The 20,070-nt window shown below is 50.4% G+C and overlaps 1 protein-coding gene across 5 annotated transcripts in view; it reads left to right on the forward strand.

The window, feature by feature from the left end:
- DNAJC6 (DnaJ heat shock protein family (Hsp40) member C6) overlaps positions 1 to 20,070 on the forward strand; it is a 41,305-nt gene that overhangs the window by 5,324 nt on the left and 15,911 nt on the right. For 2 of the 5 annotated variants that reach the window (XM_069023633.1, XM_069023636.1), the window contains exons 2-5: positions 14,853 to 15,003; positions 15,770 to 15,819; positions 15,909 to 16,057; positions 19,602 to 19,724. In XM_069023633.1, the coding sequence (XP_068879734.1) occupies positions 14,853 to 15,003; positions 15,770 to 15,819; positions 15,909 to 16,057; positions 19,602 to 19,724 (473 nt within the window). Of the gene's footprint in view, positions 1 to 3,228; positions 3,416 to 7,132; positions 7,148 to 14,852; positions 15,004 to 15,769; positions 15,820 to 15,908; positions 16,058 to 19,601; positions 19,725 to 20,070 lie in introns of those variants that run through there. The other 3 variants (XM_069023634.1, XM_069023632.1, XM_069023635.1) reach the window with 3 other exon arrangements.

The raw sequence follows: 20,070 nt of genomic DNA on the forward strand, positions 1-20,070 counted from the left end.
TTCCATGATCCTGTGATTCTGTGGCTCCACACCTGGGCTTGGCCTTTGTGCACAAACACTGTGTGCACGGGGAGCTCAGCCTTCCCAGGGGAGTAACTTTGGAACAAATGTTCAGTATGGGGGGTCTAAGGGTATTGCTCCAGGTGTTCAATAATTTCCAAGCTCTATTTGCAATTCTAGCCAGACTCCCCAGTTTAATTGTGCTCCTGAAGAAATAAGGGTGAAATATTTCACCTGAGCTGTTCAGCTGATGGGAGGAGAGGAGCAGAAAATGGAATTGCACCTCAGGATGGTTGGGGCTTGATTACAGCTACGAAGAGAGACTTTAGCCAGGAGAGGCTGCAACCCAGACAGAGAAAAACAGCCAGAGGTTGGCAAATCAATTTTTTCCAAGGTCAGGAACAGGGAGAGTTTGTATCTCTTGAGGTCTGGACAACACAAAATCCTTCTTAGCGTGTCCTTAACATCTCCCCAGCCCTCGTGGCCCCTGCCAGCCTTGCCCCTCAGCCAGGGCACCTCAAAGCTGTCACCAGCCAATGCTCAGCAAATGAATATTTCTGAGGGACTCATTCCCTACCTCTTCCTTTTCAGTTATGAAAGTCATGTGCAGTTCAACATTTTCTCTGATTTTGGGTTTTTTTGTTGTTATAGCATTTTTTGTACTGTAGATCTCCAAAACAGAGAAACCACGTGGCCCTGCTTTAGCCCAGCTTACAGGGAGAAGTGAGGGAGGGTTATATGTTCTTTTCAGCTAAACTTCCCACTGGGTAAGGGCAGCTTCACCTGAATCCACAGGATTCCCTAATCCCATCCCTCTGTGTTTGTACATGCAAGGATGGGACTTTGTGTTCGTTTCCTCCTCCCCCCTCTGCCCCAAGATCCCCTGGAGTGGCTGCTCTGTCCCTTTGTGTTTTGCAGAACCCCCTTTTTCCAGGCTGGAGCTTCAGGCTGTGGTGCTGATTCCTCTGTGATCCCCCAAAAGCTGGGGCAAACGTGGAAAGAAAGGAATTAATAACAGATTCAACAAGAAGGAGCAATTTTTTTTTCCAGAAAAAAAAGCTGAGGCAGATAGACCTTGGCTGCTCAGCAGTGAGGGAGTGGCTGCTGGATTGAGGACATTGAATTTTGTCCAAGCTGAGCCTCTGGAGCTGATGGATGCAGGCAGCAGAGCCTACAGGTGATGGGTTTTAGGCTGTGCAGGGTCTGTGTCGTGCCAGGTTCCTCAGCTCAGTCCCTCCAGAGCAGGAGGGTTTGAGCACTCCTGGAAATGTCACACAGCCTCCATGTGCCTCCTCCATCTGTTTTTGATGTGTTTGGGCTCTATCTGAGCAAGCAAAATAAATGAAAATTCACCTCCACCCCCCAAATTTCCCATTTTTACTATCCCAGAGCACAGGAATTGTTGTATCCTAGACTGACTAGGAGAGACTGACAGATGTGATCCCTGCTAAAGATCATAGACTCCAGGAATGGTCTGGGTTGGAAAGGGCCTTCAAAACCCTCTTGTTCCAATTCTCTTCCATGGGCAGGGACACCTCCCACTAGCCCAGGTTGCTCAGAATACACAAAATGGCTCAGGAAAGGTGTATATTTTTATTTCATTAACTTGCTGCTGGTGGGTGCCAGGAGAGAGGGCCCCATTCCTGCTGGCCAGTGTTGCAATCCATGAATTGCTCCACACAGACCAAAGTATGGAGGGGGTAGAAAACACAACCCCAACCTTGAGTTCAAGCTGTCCCTGCTGCTGACAGGGAGCTGCTCATGTCAGGTCAGTTCATCTTTGGTTTGCTGCTTGTAAATCTGCCAGGGTTTTTCTGGGGAAATTCTGGGTCACAGATGTACCTTGTCTGCTCCGTAACATGAAATCACGGGGGTTACATAAACAATAGCACATGACAAGGTATGGCTGTACCAGATGTCTGCTGCCCTGGAGTGCTCAGCAGGAAATTTCAGCCAAGTGCCAGGGATATTTCAAGGTTTGGGTGTTGCTACACAAGTGTTCGGGATCAGAGAGTCCCAGAATTACTTGGGTTTGGAGGGAACTAAAAGTTCATCCAGCCCCACCCCCTTGCATGGGCAGGGACGCCTTCCCCTATCCCAGGGTGCTCCAAGCCCTGTCCAGCCTGGCCTTGCTTACTGATGTCATTGCTTTAGAAGCAAAGCTGGGCTAGTTTTTGAGCAGAGAACTTTCCTTTCCGCAAGAGGTCGAAGGCATGCTCATGTCTGTTTGCTAGGGCTTCCTTTTGCCTTTAGCTCTCCTTAAACTACAAAGAAATCCACTTAGTAGAGTTTAATAGTGCTCATTTCCTTTGGAGCATCCCTCAGTTCCTGCGTTCCGTGCACAATGAAATTATGATGTACAAGCCCTGGCTGAAAACTGCAGCTGAGCAAGGCACAGCTCATCAGTTGTTCAGGGCCACAGTCTGGCTTGGTCCAGAGTCTGTTTGCATGGGAACAGCCAAAAATAGATGGGTGACAACAACAAAAATGGCTTTAGCAGTCGGTGGCACTGCTGGGAGCCAGCAGTTTGGAGCCAACAGTGGCACAAACCAGAGCTTGGGATGCTGCTGCATCATCCCACCAGGATCCAGCTCTTGGGATCCCTCTGGTTACCCGCCCACACGCAGCTGGGTGTTCCACCGGCCCAGGGATGCTCCTCAGGATTTTGGAGGCTCGCTATGGAAGTGCTGTGCCACCCCTCCTCCTCCAGGCTGCAGCGCGGGCCGCGCCAGCCCCTAACGCGGTGACCTTGGAAGGAACGCACCTTTCCCCGGCGTGACACAGAGATCTCGGTGTCAGGCACCGCTTCCCGAACCCATCCATGGCCGCGCAGCCCAGCCCAGCGGGATGCGCCGGGATGAGAGGGATCCCCACCAGAACGCAGGGACAGCAGCCCGGAGAAGGAAATGGTGTCGAGCCAGCACTTTTAGCTCGCTAATGGCTCGCAGCAGCCGGCGCTGGGGCAGCGCGGAGCCGCTCGGCCGAACTCGCCCATCGCCCGCTGCTCCTGCCGGGCGCCGCGTCCTCCCCGCCCGCTTCCGGCGGCTGCGGGGGGGCGGCCGCGCTCCCGGCCCGCCCTTCCCCTCCTCTCGGGGCGGCCGGAGCCTCGCCGCGCCCTCCCTCTGTCCCTCCATCCCTCCTCCATCCCTCCTCCATCCCTCCCTCCTCCCTCCCTGCCTCCCTCCCTGCCTCCCGCGGCGCCGGAGCCGCTGCCCGCCCGGCTCGCCCATGAGCCTGCTGGGGAGCTACCGGAAAAAGCCGGGCAGTGACGGCTATGAATCCTTGCAGCTCGTGGACAGCGGCGCTGAGCGCGGCGGGGCCGGCGCGGGGCCGGCGGGGCCGGGCCGGAGCCCCGGGCGGCAGCAGCAGCAGCCGCAGCCCCGCGCCGACGGCGGCAGCACCATGGACAGCTCAGGTACGGCGGGGCGGGGGCGGCCGCACACCGGGAGGGCTCGGTGGCCCCGGGGCGGGTGGCCGGGGACAATAGCGGCCCTTTGTCCAGGCGCGCTGGGATGGAGGGAGCCAGCGCCGCAGACTCCTCGGTGCTGGCTCCTCATTCCCCCCCCCCCGCAAGCGATAAAGCGTGTGCATGAGGTAAAATGGATGGAGCGCTCTGGGATCTTTCCCCCGAGTGACTGAATTCCCAGAATTGTCCTGAGTTTTTTTGTTTCCCCCCCCCCCTCCTCTAAAAGGCGCTCATCAAAGTGAGTTGGATTAATTCTGATGGATGATGCGCTGCATGCACCATTTTTTTTTAATCAGGGAGTAAGGGACCAGATGGTCTTTATGGCTGGTAATGGGATAGAGAGCTCTTCACCTCGGAAGGTTCAAATTTGCCTGGATAACCAGGAATGGAGAGTGCCCATGTGATGGCTTTGAAGGGATCCCTCGGAAGGGACTGGCTGTGGTTCTGGTTCCTTACCTGTGCCCATCCCCAGGAACATCCACAGCCTTTGCGGGGAACTTCTGAAGCCCAGACTGGTGCAGGGAAACACCCTGGGTGTTTGTGAGGGACCACATTTATGTCCACCCATTATAGCAGGGTGGTCTTGCAGCATGGAATCACGGAATCATGGAATGGTTTGGGTTGGAAAGGACCTGAAAGATCATTTTGTGACAACCCCCAGCCACGGGCAGGGACACCTCCCACTATCCCAGGCTGCTCCAACCCAGCCTCGGACACTTCCAGGGATCCAGGGGCAGCCACAGCTGCTCTGGGCACCCTGCGCCAGGGCCTCCCCACCCTCACAGAAAAGAATTTCTTCTGTAAATCTGACCTAAATTTCCCCTCTTTCAGTTTGAACCCTTTACTCCTTCACCTATCACTGTAATTCCCAGTGAAAACACCTGCACCGTTCCATGAAAGACAGGGCTGGGCCACAGGCACTCCACAAGCACTTCAGACACAGCATCTTTTTTTTAACCCGGTAACCTCTTCTTGAGGGGAAAGAAACCCTAATGAGCCATAGCTGGGCTTGGGCAGGGAGAGCCCTATACCTGATTTTATCTCCCCATTTTCTCTGATGTAATAAGAGTCATAAAATCCTGGAATGGTTTGGGTTGAAGGGACCTTAAATCCCATCCAGTCCCATGGGCAGGGACACCTTCCACTGTCCCAAGGTGCTCCAGCCCTGCCCAACCTTCTTGAACACTTTCAGTCATGTTTTCCTCTTTCCCTTTGCCATCTGAATTTCCTTCCAAGATCTCTTTTAGGCTTGTGTTTGTTGGTTTTTTGGTTTTTTTTTTAATAACTTTTTTTTACTCCCGAACTTCAGAAACATCTTTGAATTTGCTGCTACAACATCTCTGCTGCAATTGCCTGTAATCACAGGCTGTGCCAACAGCTCCTTACTCACAGTAGGCTGCTGTGTTAGAGTGATTTGGGTTCTTACAGCTGCTGGGATGGTGAGATGCTGCAGGCAGGGTAATATCTATTATCAAGGCCATTATCTGGATGAAATTCCTGGAAGTGCAGGGACCAGAGGCATCGGTGTAGTGGGAGGTGGTGGTGACACCCAGGCAGGTGTGGGCAGGTGCTGGGGCTCCTCTCGAGCCTCATCCTGGGGTATAATTTGAGTGCAGCTCCATTTGGGTTTCTGGTTTTGCTGAGCAAAAAAAAAAAAAAAAGTGCTCATGGACAGGCTGACAATACCTTTTTTTACAGGTTTTCTGCAATATTCAGCCATTTCCACTCTGCAGCTACTCTGATTCTAGCCCAGAGCATTAAATTGTATTAATGGCCTCTACCAGTTTCCAGGATGTTCTTCCCAAATGCATGGGCTGGATCAAGGGCTGGCTCTGGGATTTGGGAGTTGTTTTTTTAGGGATCTGTCTTAGCCAGAGTTTGCTTCTTTCAATTTGCTCTCACTGCCTAAATTTTACAGGTGCTCTCAACAACACACCTGGCACTTGAGCAGCAAAAACCTCAGGCCTTAATGTGGCCCTTAAAATCTATTTATAGGATATATATATTTTAAAATAACCTCTTTATTTAATAAGGACTTTTTGGTGGTTGTTCCAAAACCTTCACATGAAATTAAAAGAATTTCTGTGTCGACTGTGATGCTCTGTTCCAAACCTGAACTCCACACTTGTATCTCTCTTGTTCATCTGAGCACTTTAGGCTGATAAATTCCTAATTTCTCCCAGCTCACTGCAAAGCCATTTTTCTTTGCCAACTATGAAATTACAGCAGCTTAAAGAACCAAATCCACCCCTCAGGTGTGCTTGTGATTCCGAGTGATTTGGTAATTGAAGTTGCTCCCAAACTGGGGACGTGATTTATCTTTCACGCAGTCTGCAGATGGATAACTGGGGACAAGGATTAGGGAGCAGTGTAACACACAGACAGGAAAATAAGGTGGTTGGGATTTTGGCTTAATCAGAGCAAGGAAAAAGCCACCACCCACCTGCATGCGTGTGGTTTGTTTTTTTCTAATAGAGAAAATATTTATAATATAAGTGTTTAAGAGTCCTCCCAATGATGCCAAAGTTGAAACTCCCAAGGTGGGCAGTGGTTGAGCATAATTCAGTTGGGAAAAGAGACCTGAATTCCTCAGGAAGGAGAAGAGTGGGATAAATTACATCTCAGGGAAGGGAATGTGCTGCTGGGTTTTGGTGGGGCAGGGGAATCTCTGCTCTGTGTTATTCGGTGTCAGACCCTGAAGGTGAAATCCTTGAGGTGCCCTGGCCATATCCAAGCTCGTTATGTCCTTCCTTCTTTTCTTTCATGGTTTTAAATGATGGTTTCCTGTGGGGTGGAGCAGCTGCTGTTTGCAGTCGAGGAGGGGAACAGTCTGGACTGACAACCCGGTGTCACCAGCACTAGGGGACATGGGGGCACTGGTCTGTCTGTCTGGCAGGGTGATTGCAGTGCTGCAGCTGAGCAGAGAATCACGGAATCATTAACGCTGGAAAAGTTCTCTCAGGTCATCGAGTCCCACCATGCCCAGCACTGCCAAGGCTGCCACTGCCCCATGTCCCCAAGTGCCACACCCACGTGGCTTTGCAATCCTTCTGGGGATGGGGACTCCCAACATTGTCCTGGGCAGCTGTGCCAGGGATGGAAAACCCTTTTAAAACCCTTTCTAGGAAGAAATTTTCCCCAAATAGCCACTCTAAACCTTTCCTGTGCAATTTAAGGCCATGTCCTCTCCTCCTGTCCCTGTTCCCTGGGAGCAGAGCCTGACCCCCCCCCCGGCTGGGAGGGGGTCCTGTCAGGGACTTGTGCAGAGCCACAAGGTCCCCCTGAGCCTCCTTTGCTCCAGGCTGAGCCCTTTCCCAGCTCCCTCAGGAATTCTCCTGGGGCTCCAGCCCCTTCCCAGCTCCCTCAGCCTCTCCTGGGGCTCCAGCCCCTTCCCCAGCTCCGTTCCCTTCCCTGGACACACTCCAGCCCCTCAATGTCCTTGTCAGGAGGGGCTCAAAACTGACCCCAGGACTGGGGGACTGGGACAGGCACTGCCCTGCTCCTGCTGCCACATCTCTGGGTGCAGGTAAAGACCATTTCCAATGAAGTTAAAAAGCTGAACAGTCAAACCTTTATCTTCTTTCCCTTCACACAGAATTTCCTCTGCACCTGGGCATAGGAAAATGCCCTTTGCTCTGTGGAATATTTGTGTGTGGGTTACTCGTGAGCAATTCTAGATGGGTAAGGATTTGTGCTGAAGGCAAAGCACTGGCAATTCTGGGGCAAATTGCTGCTGGTTTCACTAACGGGGCTGTGCTTGCTGTCACCAACTCCCCTGAGCTGAGGAATTGAGCTCCTGTTTGGTTTTTCTATTAATTTCCTTAAACTAATGCAAAGTGTTAGATCTTTGAGCATCCTCTCCTAATGCAGATTTGCAGCCTCATAAACACCTCCTTGCAAGGAAAATAATCAGTGGTTGCAGCTTTGCTCTAACTCCCAAGTGCTTCTGATTATTGGCTTAATATTTTTTTTGGGGCTGGTGTTGCTCAGAGTGAAAAGGGAAAAGAAGCAAAAGCCCAGAAGCAGAAGCACAGGGTTGCTGCTGGAGGGCAGGAGCTCCTCATGGATGGCAGGGAGCTGGCACAGAGGGGCTCCAAGGGGCTCTCTGAATCCTGACATAAAATCCTGGAATGATTTGGGTTGGAAGGACCTTAAAGCTCATCCACTTCCACCCAATGCCACGGGCAGGTACAGCTTCCACTATCCCACGATGTTCCAGACCCATCCAGCCTGGCACTGGGCACTGCCAGGGATCCAGGGACAGCCACAGCTGCTCTGGGCACCCTGTGCCAGGGCCTCACCTCCTTCACAGGGAGGAATTCCTTCCCAATCTCCCATCCAGCCCTGCCCTCTGGCACTGGGAAGCCATTCCCTGTGTCCTGTCCCTCCATGCCTTGTCCCCAGTCCCTCTCCAGCTCTCCTGGAGCCCCTTCAGGCCCTGCCAGGGGCTCTGAGCTCTCCCTGGAGCCTTCTCCTCTCCAGGTGAGCACCCCCAGCTCTCCCAGCCTGGCTCCAGAGCAGAGGGGCTCCAGCCCTGGAGCAGCTCCGGGGGCTCCTCTGGACCATCCCTCTGGGAGTGCAAACACAGGGATGGGGGATCTGGCCTGGGAAATTCTATGGAATGATGCAGTAACAGGATCTCACAACTCCAATGGGATCTCTGTGTTCCTGTTAACGGCTGGTTCCTCTTGCAAATGCCCTGGATTGGGGTGGAGGTCTGAGGGTGGAGGGAACGGAGGTTCAAAGAGAGACCTGAGCTGAACCTCGCAGGACACAAAACACCACGAGTTCAAAAACCAGAAGAGCATCTACGCAGAGCTGCTTTTGTCTCTTTCTTTTTAACTTGCTGTGAGTGCTCACAAGATGAGAACCAGGCAGTGAAGAAGCCAATTTATTTGGGTTTTTGCTGTGGCATTCAATTCTGCTTTCTTAGCAGCTGGCTGAGCATTGAAAGAAGAGGTTCTAGGAAATAAGATATAAAAGTAACAGCAAGGATAGATGTTAGGAAAGGGAAAAACCCTTTCTGTGCTATTCTGTGGTGTTCATAATCTAGATAAGATAGAAAAGAGCTTTTAAACAGTTGGGGCATAGACTTGCTTGTGCTCTGCGCTTGCTGAGGTGGAGTAACCACGAAGGAAAAGTGTCTGAAAGAAATTGCAAGTGGTGAAATTGAGATTTCTTGAACTGTTTTACACTTGCAAACATAATGTCTTGTGCTCTGGTGATTCCTTTTGACTGAGTCAGAAGAGAGACATCTCCATGTCACTGGCACGGGGACAAAGGCCCGGGCTGACAATGTTGTCTTGTGTTCCCTGCTCGCTGCGTTTTCAAACGGGGAGGTTTGGTTTAATGACTCTTTTGTTTGGTTGGTGTGTTTTGGACACTTGAATGATTTGGTGTTGGCAGGAGTCTTGTCTTTTTTTAGTTGTTTTGACAGGGAGGAGAAGCAGAGAGAATGTCGATCAACTTCAAAGACAGATTTCGTGCTCTGTGCTGGTGGCTCAGTGTCGGGCCTTGCCTGCACCCTGCTCACTGTAGGATGAGTTTCATGAGGGGAAACTTTTAACAAATTAAATAAGTCTGGCAGGTACTGGGTAGTAATTCCCCTCCTCCCCTCTCAATATTACTATTCTGGTAAAAAACAGAGTAAAACCCCTCCTTTGTGGAAATCCTCCACGCTGACGGTGCAAGCAGCATTCCTTAGTTTCCATTTCTCAAGCAAAAGCACAAATACCTTAATTCTTCAACTTTCCAAGAAGTTTACATTTAAGCAGCCTCAAACAAACCTTTGGATAAAAAGCCTTGGGTTCAGGCAATGTTAGTTCTGGAATTTAATCACAGCAAAGCACAAAAAGAGGTTCTTGAGCTTCTCTACCCTAAAGCTTGCTGCCAGAGACTCCGAGTGCTTCCTGCAGGAGGTCAGGGACCCTCTGCTGCCCAACAGCAGCACGGAATCATGGAATTGCTCAGCTTGGAAACGCCCTCTCAGACCATCCAGTCCAACCATACCCCACCACTGGCCCATGTCCCCCAGTGCCACATCCACAGGGATTTTAAACCCCTCCAGGGATGGGGACTGCACCACTGTCCTGTGCCAGGGCTGGAGAGCCCTTTCTGTGAAGACATTTTCCCAATATCCAAGCTAAACCTCCCCTGTTTTGAGGCAGTTTCCATCTCTTCCAGGCAAAAGGCCTGGATGGAGCAGTACCAGTTAAGTGCTGGAAAGCTGCAGTAGAAAACCCTGAACAACAACCTCATGAGCAACAACCCATTGCTCAGCTGAATAAATTATGGAAGATGTCTCGATGCCGGGGATGCTTCTGTGCCTCATGATTGCCTGATTAGGAGAGAAATATTCTGGCTTTACCCTTTGGATGAGGGTTTGGAGTGACAGGAGAAGGGGGAATATCTTCCCACTGCCAGAGGGCAGGGATGGATGGGATATTGGGAAGGAATTGTTCCCTGGGAGGGTGGGCAGGCCCTGGCACAGGGTGCCCAGAGCAGCTGGGGCTGCCCCTGGATCCCTTGCAGTGTCCCAGGACGGGGCTTGGAGCAGCCTGGGACAGTGGAAGTGTCAGGATGAGGGAAACCTGGGCTTGGGGGTCTCAGCAATGGTTTTATCAAATGATCCGAGCCTGTTCTGCTGCTGTGGTCCTGCAGTTCTGCTCTGCACGTGTTTTGCTGCTTGTTTTTATGGAATAACTCTTTAAGATATCTGTGCCCAGCCTCGCAGGGAACCTAACTCTAGCAGGAATCTGGGACAGTGGAGGAGGAGGGGACAGATAGGACAGGTAGCAAAAAATTAGGTAAAAATCTCAGTGTTTAGGATCTGTGTGAGTCTGAGGAACTTCCCAAATAATTTCAGTAGGTTCTTTGCCTGTGAATGCCCCTTTATCACTGTTTGAGTTGCCTCTGCTGGTGGTGATTTCTCTCCCAAACCACCACCCAGTGATTATTAAAAAGTTGATGTAACTCTGACACTTGGGCTATGTCTGATATGAGACAGGATGCAAGTGCCTGTAACAGCATTGATGGTTTAGTCTTGGTTTAAATATGGTAAAGCTCAGCTCTCCAGAAGAAAAATATGTGCTGGAAGAAAGGTTTGGGCTTCAGGGTGTGAGTCTGTGCCCTTAAAACATAACTAGAACCAGAGAATCACAGATAATTTGGGTTGGGAAGGATTTTAAAGCCCGTCTCAATCCAGCCCCTGCTGTGGGCAGGGAACATTCTACGATCCCAGGTTCTTCCAAGCCCAGCTGGCAGATGAAGCCCTCGGATCTCTCCACTATTGATTATCACTGGATGCAGAGGAGCCACTGCCCAGAGATTTGCTTTTGAAAGCTTCTGCCACCCCTCCCCTGGACAGGGAAGGTTAAACTCCTCTTTGCAATCCTCTGAAGGATGGAATGTGGGGAACAGCAGGAGCTGGGAATGCTGAGGGTATCCAGGGACGTGGATTCCCTGCTCTGCCTGGGTAATTTTGCACCCAGCACCCCTCCATCCATGATACGCCCTTTAAAGGATGCTCCAACCCTGTTGTTGCAGGAATTCCTGCACGGGGGCTGCTCCTCCTGCCATCCAGACCCTTCCATGCCGAGGGAAAGCGTGTAAGTGTGCTCCTGGAGTTGTAGCAGCCTGGCTTGTCTCCCTGAGCGCTGGTGGGAAAGCACGTCCCACACGAGGCAGGCTTTGCTGGGAGAGCTGGGTGTGGGAGGAACGTGAGCTGTGCTGCTCCTCCGCTGGCTGCTGGGGGGGAGAGGCACAAACAGGAGCTGTTTTTGCTGAGTGTTCCTTGAAAACAATCCAGGCCTTGTTGCTGAAGCCACAACAACAGCGGCTCCACTTTGTTCAGAGCAGGGAACTTTAAAAGGGCCGTTTCTGTCAAGGCACAGGGCAGCCTCCACCTTTATCTTAGGGGATAAAACAAGCAAAAAACCCTTTTTTCCCCCCAAAAAATACTTTGAGGGGAGGGAGAAGGCTGCAACAAGCAAATAAAACCATCTAGAAATGTGGAATTTGGGACACAAACACAGTTTTTCCTCATTGTAGTGCCAGACTCTTGTGGTACCACTGGAAGAGAATTCAGAGGGGTATTTAATACTCCCAAAGTTCTTTTTTGGGAAGGTGGGAGATGAAGCTTTAATGCTTTTCTACGTGGAATGGGGAGCTGGAATGAGATGGTCTTTCAGATCCCAAACCATTCTGTGATTCCACGATGAGGAACAGGGAGTATTTAGCTCTTTCCTCACTCCATCCCTAATGAAAGCACAGGCAGCAGCTTCCTGAGCAAAAACAATCTCATTTGACATTGAAGATTCTGTTACACATAATCTGGGCAGACTGAGGGAAACCTGCTTCCTTTCGTTTGGTTTCATGTCTGCTTTTTGTCTGCCCTTCCCTGGCGAAAAGGGTCTGTTCCCTCCTCCTAAGTAACCTGGGAAAGGCAGCACTTCTCTGCTGATCCTCAATTTCCAGGCGTCTTCCTTTCACCTCCCCTCTCTCAGGCTGAGAGTTGCTTAATCAGCATAAATATTCAGACTGACAGAGCCTTAAATGCCTTTTAAATGTCGGCTGGTTTCCCCCTGGGCTCTCTGGAGAGCTGGAATCCAGGCCCTGTGGTTGGGAGGGTTTGTGGCTTTCCTGGGGGGGCTGCTCAGGGACCTCCCCAGGCAGACGAGGCCTCCAACGTGCAGATTTTGCAGGGAAAGCTTCCAAATCTGGAATTTCTCGCTGGTTCCAACAGCGAGCTCCTCCCTCAGCTGGTGGCAGGGTGTCACCCTCTGTTGCTGGTCACTCTGGGAGACCTCTGGCTGCAGGTGGTGGCTGCTGGTGCCAAAATGTCCCCATCACTTGAGATCACGCCTGTTCCATTCACCCATTTCTGGCTCCAACCCCCAAAATTTAAAGCAGGATTGGTCTAAATGTCTTTGTTTTTGAGAATAAGCACAATCACTGCTCGTGGCACTGCAGGGTGCAGGAGGAGGGAGTATTTCCCTCCTGGATATGTGGGTTTTTCCCTCTCCCTGGGCAGGAATGAGTTTCCTGGCCTGGCTAATCCAGACGTGGATGGCTTTGCCACCCTCAGCTGCTCCTGTACAGAGCACATCCCTCAGTGCTCCCCTGGAGCAGTGTTCTCTTCCAAAGCTCTCTCTGCCTTGGGAGAAGTTCTCCTCCTGCACATCCTTCTCCTGCTCCTCAGTAAAATTACCACGTAAATGCTTTAATTAAGATTTCTACTCTCTCCTGCTCCCATCATGTCAGCAGGGGCTCCTTCAGCTGAAATCCCAGTGCTGAGGGTGGACCAAGACAAGAATGCTCCTTCCTGACACATTTCAGTTTTGTAAGGAGGTGCAGCAGGTTGTTGCTGTGTTTGCTGACTGCTGGAGGTTCATTCTGAACACAGAATGGTCCCTGTGTTCAGAATACTCCAGCCTGGCCTTGGGCACTGCCAGGGATCCAGGGGCACCCTGTGCCAGGGCCTCCCCACCCTCCCAGCCAGGAATTCCTTCCCAATATCCCATCCACCCCTGCCCTCTGGCAGTGGATGCCTTTTCTTCATCATCCATCCTTTCTGATTCTCTGCTTTAGGGGACATAGGAGACTTGGAATTGACTCCTGCTGCTTCTCTTAGAAATACACTGAAAGTCTTGTTCTCTCTGTTTCTCCTCCTCTCTGCACTTCTGAAATCTTCAGATTGATTTGTAAAGATTTTAGGTTTTCCATACTGTCAGAGCCCTTCTGTTGCTCTCCTGCAGCATTTCCAGCTGTAAGAATTTGCCCAGTGCTGTTGAACCTCTGATCCTTTGTCCTCCTTTCCCTGCTCCAAGCTACCACATTTCTGCCTTCCTTTCCTTTAAAAGCTGACCTGCAGAACTGAGAGCCCCTTTTGAACATCTCCTCCTTCCACCCCTGGCTCTTCCAGCACAGAATAACATGAAAACAAACTTTTTGAGGGAACATGAAACACTGATTCCACACTTGGAAGTCAACAAGCTTCTTTGATTTTTTCCTTTCTCTTTTTTTTTTTTAAATCATACTCACAGCAAGTTTGGCAAAAGAAATATTCCTGTGCCTCGAGGAGGCACCTTCTGTTCTGAAGCTGGCAGAGGGAATGTAGAGGAGAGGTGGCCTCTAATTTTACCAGTCTGGGACCTGGATCATGTGGATCATGACCACACCAGAGCAGCATCACTTTCCCAGTGGAATCTCCAGTTTAAAGGTTTATGGATAGCTCCCTATGGGTGAGGCTGCCTGAGAGTGGGAGGTGCATTTGCAGTGAAATTAGCATTTTATCATCAGATTGTAGAACAGTTTGGGCTGGACAAACTTCAGTCAAGAGACAGCTGGGAGGACTGCCCTGAAGGATGTCCCATGGAGTAGGGAGAGTCTTCTTCTCACCCCTGAGGAGGTGGTTGTTGGTTGTGATAAGACAATCAGCTGCTTTGGGCTGGGTTGGAGGTGAGGGAGCTTAGAAGCATAGAATGGCTTTGGTTGGAAGTGACCTTAAAGACCACAGAATCCCAGAATTAATTAGGTTGGAAAAGCTCTCCCAGACCATCGAGCCCAAGCTGTGCCCCATCCCCACCTGGTCACTCAGGAAGGCCTGGACTCCTCCAGGGGTGGGGACTCCAAACCTCCCTGGGAAGTTCCAAGGCCTGACCACCCTTTCCACAAAGAAATTCATCCTGATGTCCAGCCTAACCCTCCCCTGGCCCAGCCTGAGGCCGTTCCCTCTCCTCCTGTCCCTGTTCCCTGGGAGCAGAGCCCGACCCCCCCCGGCTGCCCCCTCCTGTCAGGGACTTGTGCAGAGCCACAAGGTCCCCCTGAGCCTCCTTTGCTCCAGGCTGAGCCCCTTTCCCTGCTCCCTCAGCTGCTCCTGCGGCTCCAGCCCCTCTGCCAGCCCTATTCTCTTCCATGGACATGCTCCAGCACCTCAATGTCCTTCTTGGAGTGGTGATCCCACAACTGGACATAGCCCTCGAGGTGAGGGCCCAGCAGAGGGGAAGAATCCCTTCCCTGCTCCTGCTGCCACACAATTCCTGCCACAGCCCAGGTGCCATGGGCCTCTTGGCCACCTGGACAACACCTGGCTCATGTTCAGACCACCCAGTTCCAACCCCCAGCTTAGATCTTGTACCGTGTTGTCCTCACTGTGCTGAGACTGAACATTCAACCTACACACAGTGCTGACAGTTCTGAGCCCAGCTGGCAGGAGTGAGCCATCCCTCATCCCTGGAAAATCATGGCTTTGAGAAGGAAAACCACTTTCCCCCGTGCTTGACACGCAGCAGAGCACAGGAATGTGTTTGGTGTGGATGGAGCAGAGGGATTGTCTGGGATTTGTTCCCAACAAGTGACACTGGCTTTGGTTTTGCTGTGCTTGAAGGTGCCTCGTCACCAGACATGGAGTCCAGCTATGGGGGAGGCCTGCTGGACATGGTAAAAGGAGGAGCAGGGAGGCTCTTCAGCAACCTGAAGGATAACCTGAAGGATACCCTGAAGGACACCTCCTCCAAGGTCATGCAGTCTGTTGCCAGGTACAGTACACCTGAAGCAGGAAAAACCAGGAGCTGCAGAGTACTGGTGCCACTGAACCAGCACAGCACAACTCCCAGGGAATGAGGGGAAAATCCCAAATGAGTTCTTTGTTTCTGTCTCATAATTGGGGTTTGGCCTCAAGGAAGAGGGAAAACTCAAGTAAAACAATCTAAGCTTCATAGTGAGCATCAGCATCCCAAAATCTGGAAAATACCTGGGAAAGTGGAGCACCTGGTCTCCAATTCCTGGAGGATTCCCTGTGGGGTCCTTCTAGTTAACCACCACTTGAATATGTTGTCACTGAAAACTGGCTGGTGTTGATGCCTCTCTTTGCTGTGCAAGGATGTTCCCAGCCCTAAATCCACCTTGGAATGGAAGAAAGGCTGAGGTGACTTTGCTTTGGGGACTCTCCTGGCGTTGTCCCCTGTGCCCACCTCCAAGGGAGAGGGATCTACAAGAAATTAAGGAAATGTAATGCATGCAAGACCCCAGAGAGTTTGAGGGATCTGCAAAGTGCAAACTGCAGGAGATTTCTCCTGGAAACTGGCACTGAAAATTAATGACAAAAGGGAAAAGGGACTTTCCTTGCAGGTTTTGCATGCAGTTAATTGCATGTGGAGAGAGGGAGGCTGGGTCACTGTCTGCATCTTAAGAATTCATTTGAAGATGATTTTTCCTTGTGTGATAAGTAGACTTTTCTGGGAAAACACTCTTAATGTGCTGCTAAAGTGCCTAAATTCTGTCTCCTGCTTTGTCTCCTTTTAGTTACACCAAGGGAGAGCTGGATATTTCCTACATTACCTCAAGGATCATAGGTAAGCCCTGCTCCATGGAGAAATACAACCTGTAGTATCCCATAATTCCATAAACACACACTCATCCTGGCCTCTCCTTGCTTTCCCAGTGATGTCTTTTCCTGCTGAAGGCGTGGAGCTGGGATTCAGGAATCACATTGAGGATGTCAGGACGTTCCTGGACTCCAGGCACCCCGACCACTACACCGTGTTCAACTTGTCACCCAAATATTATCGCAGTGCCAAGTTCCACAACAGGGTGAGTGCCTTCCATGGGGGAAAATTCCTTAGGAAAGGGGGCACCAGGCCCTGTTGTATCCAGAATTTAAGGTGATTTAGGAGTTATAGGTGTTTTTAAGCTGCTGGGGTGGGTTTGGGGTTTTAGCTGCAACCACAGGGATTAAAGAGCTGGAAAGTTCAGGGATCATGTTCATGTGAGGAGCCTGGGAGAGTGAAAGGCATTGCACTGAGCGGGCTGCAGAGAAATAAAGAATAAAACAGTGTTAGAGCTGCTCCTACAGTGTTAGAGCTGCTGCAGAGAAACAATAAAATGAAAGGCCTTTGGAAGAAATTGCCAATAGGAGAAAGGAGATTATTTCCTTGCAGTTGGGCCCTAACCAGGCAGGAGCCCTCAGCAGGCAGAGCACAGGATGGAAACGGGATCTGAGGGGCATTTTGGCTCTTGTGACTTTAAAAAGCCACCTCCACTGCCTGGCCCAGTTTCCCTCTCCAAAACCGGAGCAGCATCAGGAGCACTGTGAGGCTCTGCTTCATTAATGGCTTTTAGAGGAAATCTCTATGAAATGCTGCTGCTGAAATGCAAGATTAGATTTCATCTTTCTGAAAACTTCCTGTTCTTTCCCTCTCCCACAAGGGAGTGATGTGTTTGGTGCCTTTTTTAAAAAATTCTCACTTTTTGGTGCCTTCAACCCAAAAGGCAGCAGCAGTTGCCAGGTTTCACCCTCAGTCAGGGTAAATGAATCTAATCTAAGCCTAATTTAATTTTCATTTGAGGTGTAGCTGAATTTATCTTCAGCAATTCTGATCGCCAGAAACCACTCACTGATACTTGAAGCAAATTTCTCAGTGGCCATCAGTAACCAGACTTCAAATATGACTCAATGAACAGGGAAGACTAATTAAGAGACATTAGGAGCTCTGAATCTTCAGTCTTGATTGGTTTTGGTGCATCACTGATGCTGTTTGTGGGTGAAAGATTTATCTACTTCTGAAAGCCCAGCATTAAAGGTCTATTGCTGTATGAGCTGGCCATAACTCTTGAACCCCTGGAATTATCTCCCACCCACCCAACACTCAACAGGTGACTTTTAATGTCACTCTCAAAGCAAAACTCGGTGCTTTGGAACCACTGCCTTGACTCACACAGGAAGAAAATAAAATTATCTTTTAATAAAATATTATATTTTCAGCTTATGGGCTGGCAAGTCCTGATTCCAAGTATTTTTCATGAGAATGGAGTGTGAACAACACAATACATGAAGTAATTACAAGGCTGAGCTTTATATATCTTGGAAAAAATACTAAAGGGCTCTCGAGGAGGTGAAATCCCAGTGAGTTTTCTGCTGGGATGAGGATGTCAGCTGATCTGCACTGAGATATGCACTTGCTCTTTGACAGGAAAAGCTTTTGAATTCCTGCTTTCTTTAAAACCTTTTGCTCCTAAGATCAAAGTAGGTCACTGTGCTGCGTGGTGGCACAGGAGGGAGGAGAATTCATGTCCTGCTGGGCCATTTCCTGCCTAGACATAGCTGAGTGGGTCACCAAGCCCCAGGTGCCCAGTCTGTCGAGGAGGAGTGGGGACTGGCAGGATGGTGAGGCACTGGGAAAGGTTTTCCAGAGAAGCTGTGGCTGCCCCATCCCTGGAAGTGTCCAAGGATGGAGCTGGGAGCACCCTGGGGTAGTGGAAGGTGGCAGGGTGTGAGCAAGATGATCTTTAAGGTCCCTTCCAACCCAAGCCAGTGACTCTGCCCAGAGACCTGGCTGTGCTCTGCTGTCCCCTCTGTGTCCCCAAGAGGAGAGGCGAGGAGAGCTCCCACCGGCCTGAGGAAGTGAGAGCAGTTTCAAAACACAGAACTCAAATCTAACATTAAACAAACCCAAACTTCAAAGCCTCTCATGGGTCACATTTCTGGCAGTTGCTGCCCTGCTGCTAAACTAAAACAAGTGCTGAGTGCTTATTCCCAGAGCTGGAGAATTCCAGTTGCTTTTCCCTAAGGTTGCCTGTGCTGAGTGCTGGTGAGGTTCTGTTTGATACAAACACCAAGCACACATTTAATTTCCTAATTGCAAACCATCAGGCAGATGTGTAATTAGAGGCAATGTAAATATGTAATTATGGACTGTTGGGAAATGTGTATTATTTACTAGAGAAGTGATAATGGCTTTTCCAGATGCTTGGCAGGGAGGTCTGCTCAGAAGATTGTCAGGGGAAGGGTCACTGGATGAATTCTAACAGGGGAAATCAAGGTTTCAACAGAAGGAATGAAACAAACTCTGGAGACAGGAGAAGGTGGAGAGGGTAAATAGGGAATGGCTGTTCCCTGCTCTCTGAACTTTGAGCACCGTTTGATTTGTTGGCCCCTACAACTCAATATTTGCTCACCAGGGGCACAGCAGGATATTCTGGAGACCAAAGCTTTCCTAGGTCTGAAATGCAATCAGACAAATACCTAATTTGATGTGGGATTAGAAGGAGCCTCCCCAACAACGAGCAGAGGATGGGTTAGGCAGTGCTGCCAGCCTGGCCTGGCCCTGCATCCCATGGGAGCCTTTGGGATCCTTGTTTGATGTGACACAGCCTGGCGGGGCTCTGGTTGGAATCTGGGTGCCTGTTTCTGCTCCAAGATGTTGTGCAGGTGTCAGACAGGACCTTAAGTGCAAGTTTTATAAAAGCTGGAGCATTTCCTTCCTCTGAGAGATGGAACAGTTATGGGGATCAAGAACATCTGGGCAAATCATCTCCTTCGCTCCCTGTTCCCATTAAGCAGCAGCCAAATGTCAGCTGAGAGAGAGAGAGAACCAATCCTTCAGCAGAGGACAAGCCTCAGGACATTTCTCCTTTAAATTTTTTCTGTCCAGAAATGCCTTAAAAAAAGAGATATTTCAATTAAAACCAGATGAAAGGGAGATGTCTGTCGAGGGCTATTTGATGTGCTGCTTGGGGCTGTGCTGGAGAGAAGTGGGCTGACTCAGAACCAGCACACTCAGGAATAGGAACCAGACATACTTGAGGATTTGTGGGGTTTCAGCTCTAAGGAGCCATTCATTTTTCTGCCTCATATATTAACATACTTACTCAGATAGGATTATTATTTTTTTTTGAACAGAACTTTCCCTTTCATCAGTTTAATATCTGTCACATAGGGCTTGGAAATCCTGTGCCACAGAAGTATTCAGAACAACAGAGGCTCAGTGCCCTGTGCAAATCAGAGCAGTTTTTAGGGACACGTTGTACAAAGGCTTTAGAAATCAATGTGAGACTGGAGCGTCAGAAAAGACCCACTCCAGATAATCTGACGTGAAATGTAAATTTTGAAAAACGTGCAGGCAGGGACAACACATCAGCCCAATGTTGCTTCACTGAGAAAGCTTTTTTGTCTGCCTCCTCGTAACTCATGCGAGTCACGGCGCGGAGTTACGCACGAGGACAGGTGAAGTAGGTTTCCAGCACGTAACTCCGGGTTGTAAAGGATGAGTAGGTTTCTTGGCAGGGAGAATTTGTAGAGCAGGCCTTGCTTAGCGCTCCTCCAAAGCTGGTTTTGTCTCTGGTGCCGTTCCTGCAGGTGTCTGAGTGTAGCTGGCCTGTCCGGCAGGCGCCCAGCCTGCACAACCTCTACGCTGTCTGCAAGAACATGCACAACTGGCTGCAGCAGAACCCCAAAAACGTCTGTGTCATCCACTGCATGGTGAGTGCACCCCACAGCAACCAGCCTGGGGGCTGAGGAGTCCCAGGTCACACTGCACGTGGAGGGTCTGGGGTCTGTGTGTGAGGATGGGGACAATTCCTGAAAGGGGAGGGGTGGCATGGAGTGGACCCAGAGAGAGGGACATCATCACCCACAGCTAAGCTGGAAGAGCTGGCACGGAATGAGAAGCAGGAATGCAAAGCAAGAGAGGTCAGAGTTATTCTCTAGGAGAGGTGATGAGTAACAGAAAGCTTTGAATTTCACCCAAGAGTTGTCAGCCTGCTGTGACTTGCCCAGGGTGCCCAGGGAAGCTGTGGCTGCCCCTGGATCCCTGGAAATGTCCAAG

The sequence above is a fragment of the Aphelocoma coerulescens genome, chromosome 8, assembly GCF_041296385.1.
Source record: "Aphelocoma coerulescens isolate FSJ_1873_10779 chromosome 8, UR_Acoe_1.0, whole genome shotgun sequence".
Classification (NCBI taxonomy): Eukaryota; Metazoa; Chordata; class Aves; order Passeriformes; family Corvidae; genus Aphelocoma; species Aphelocoma coerulescens.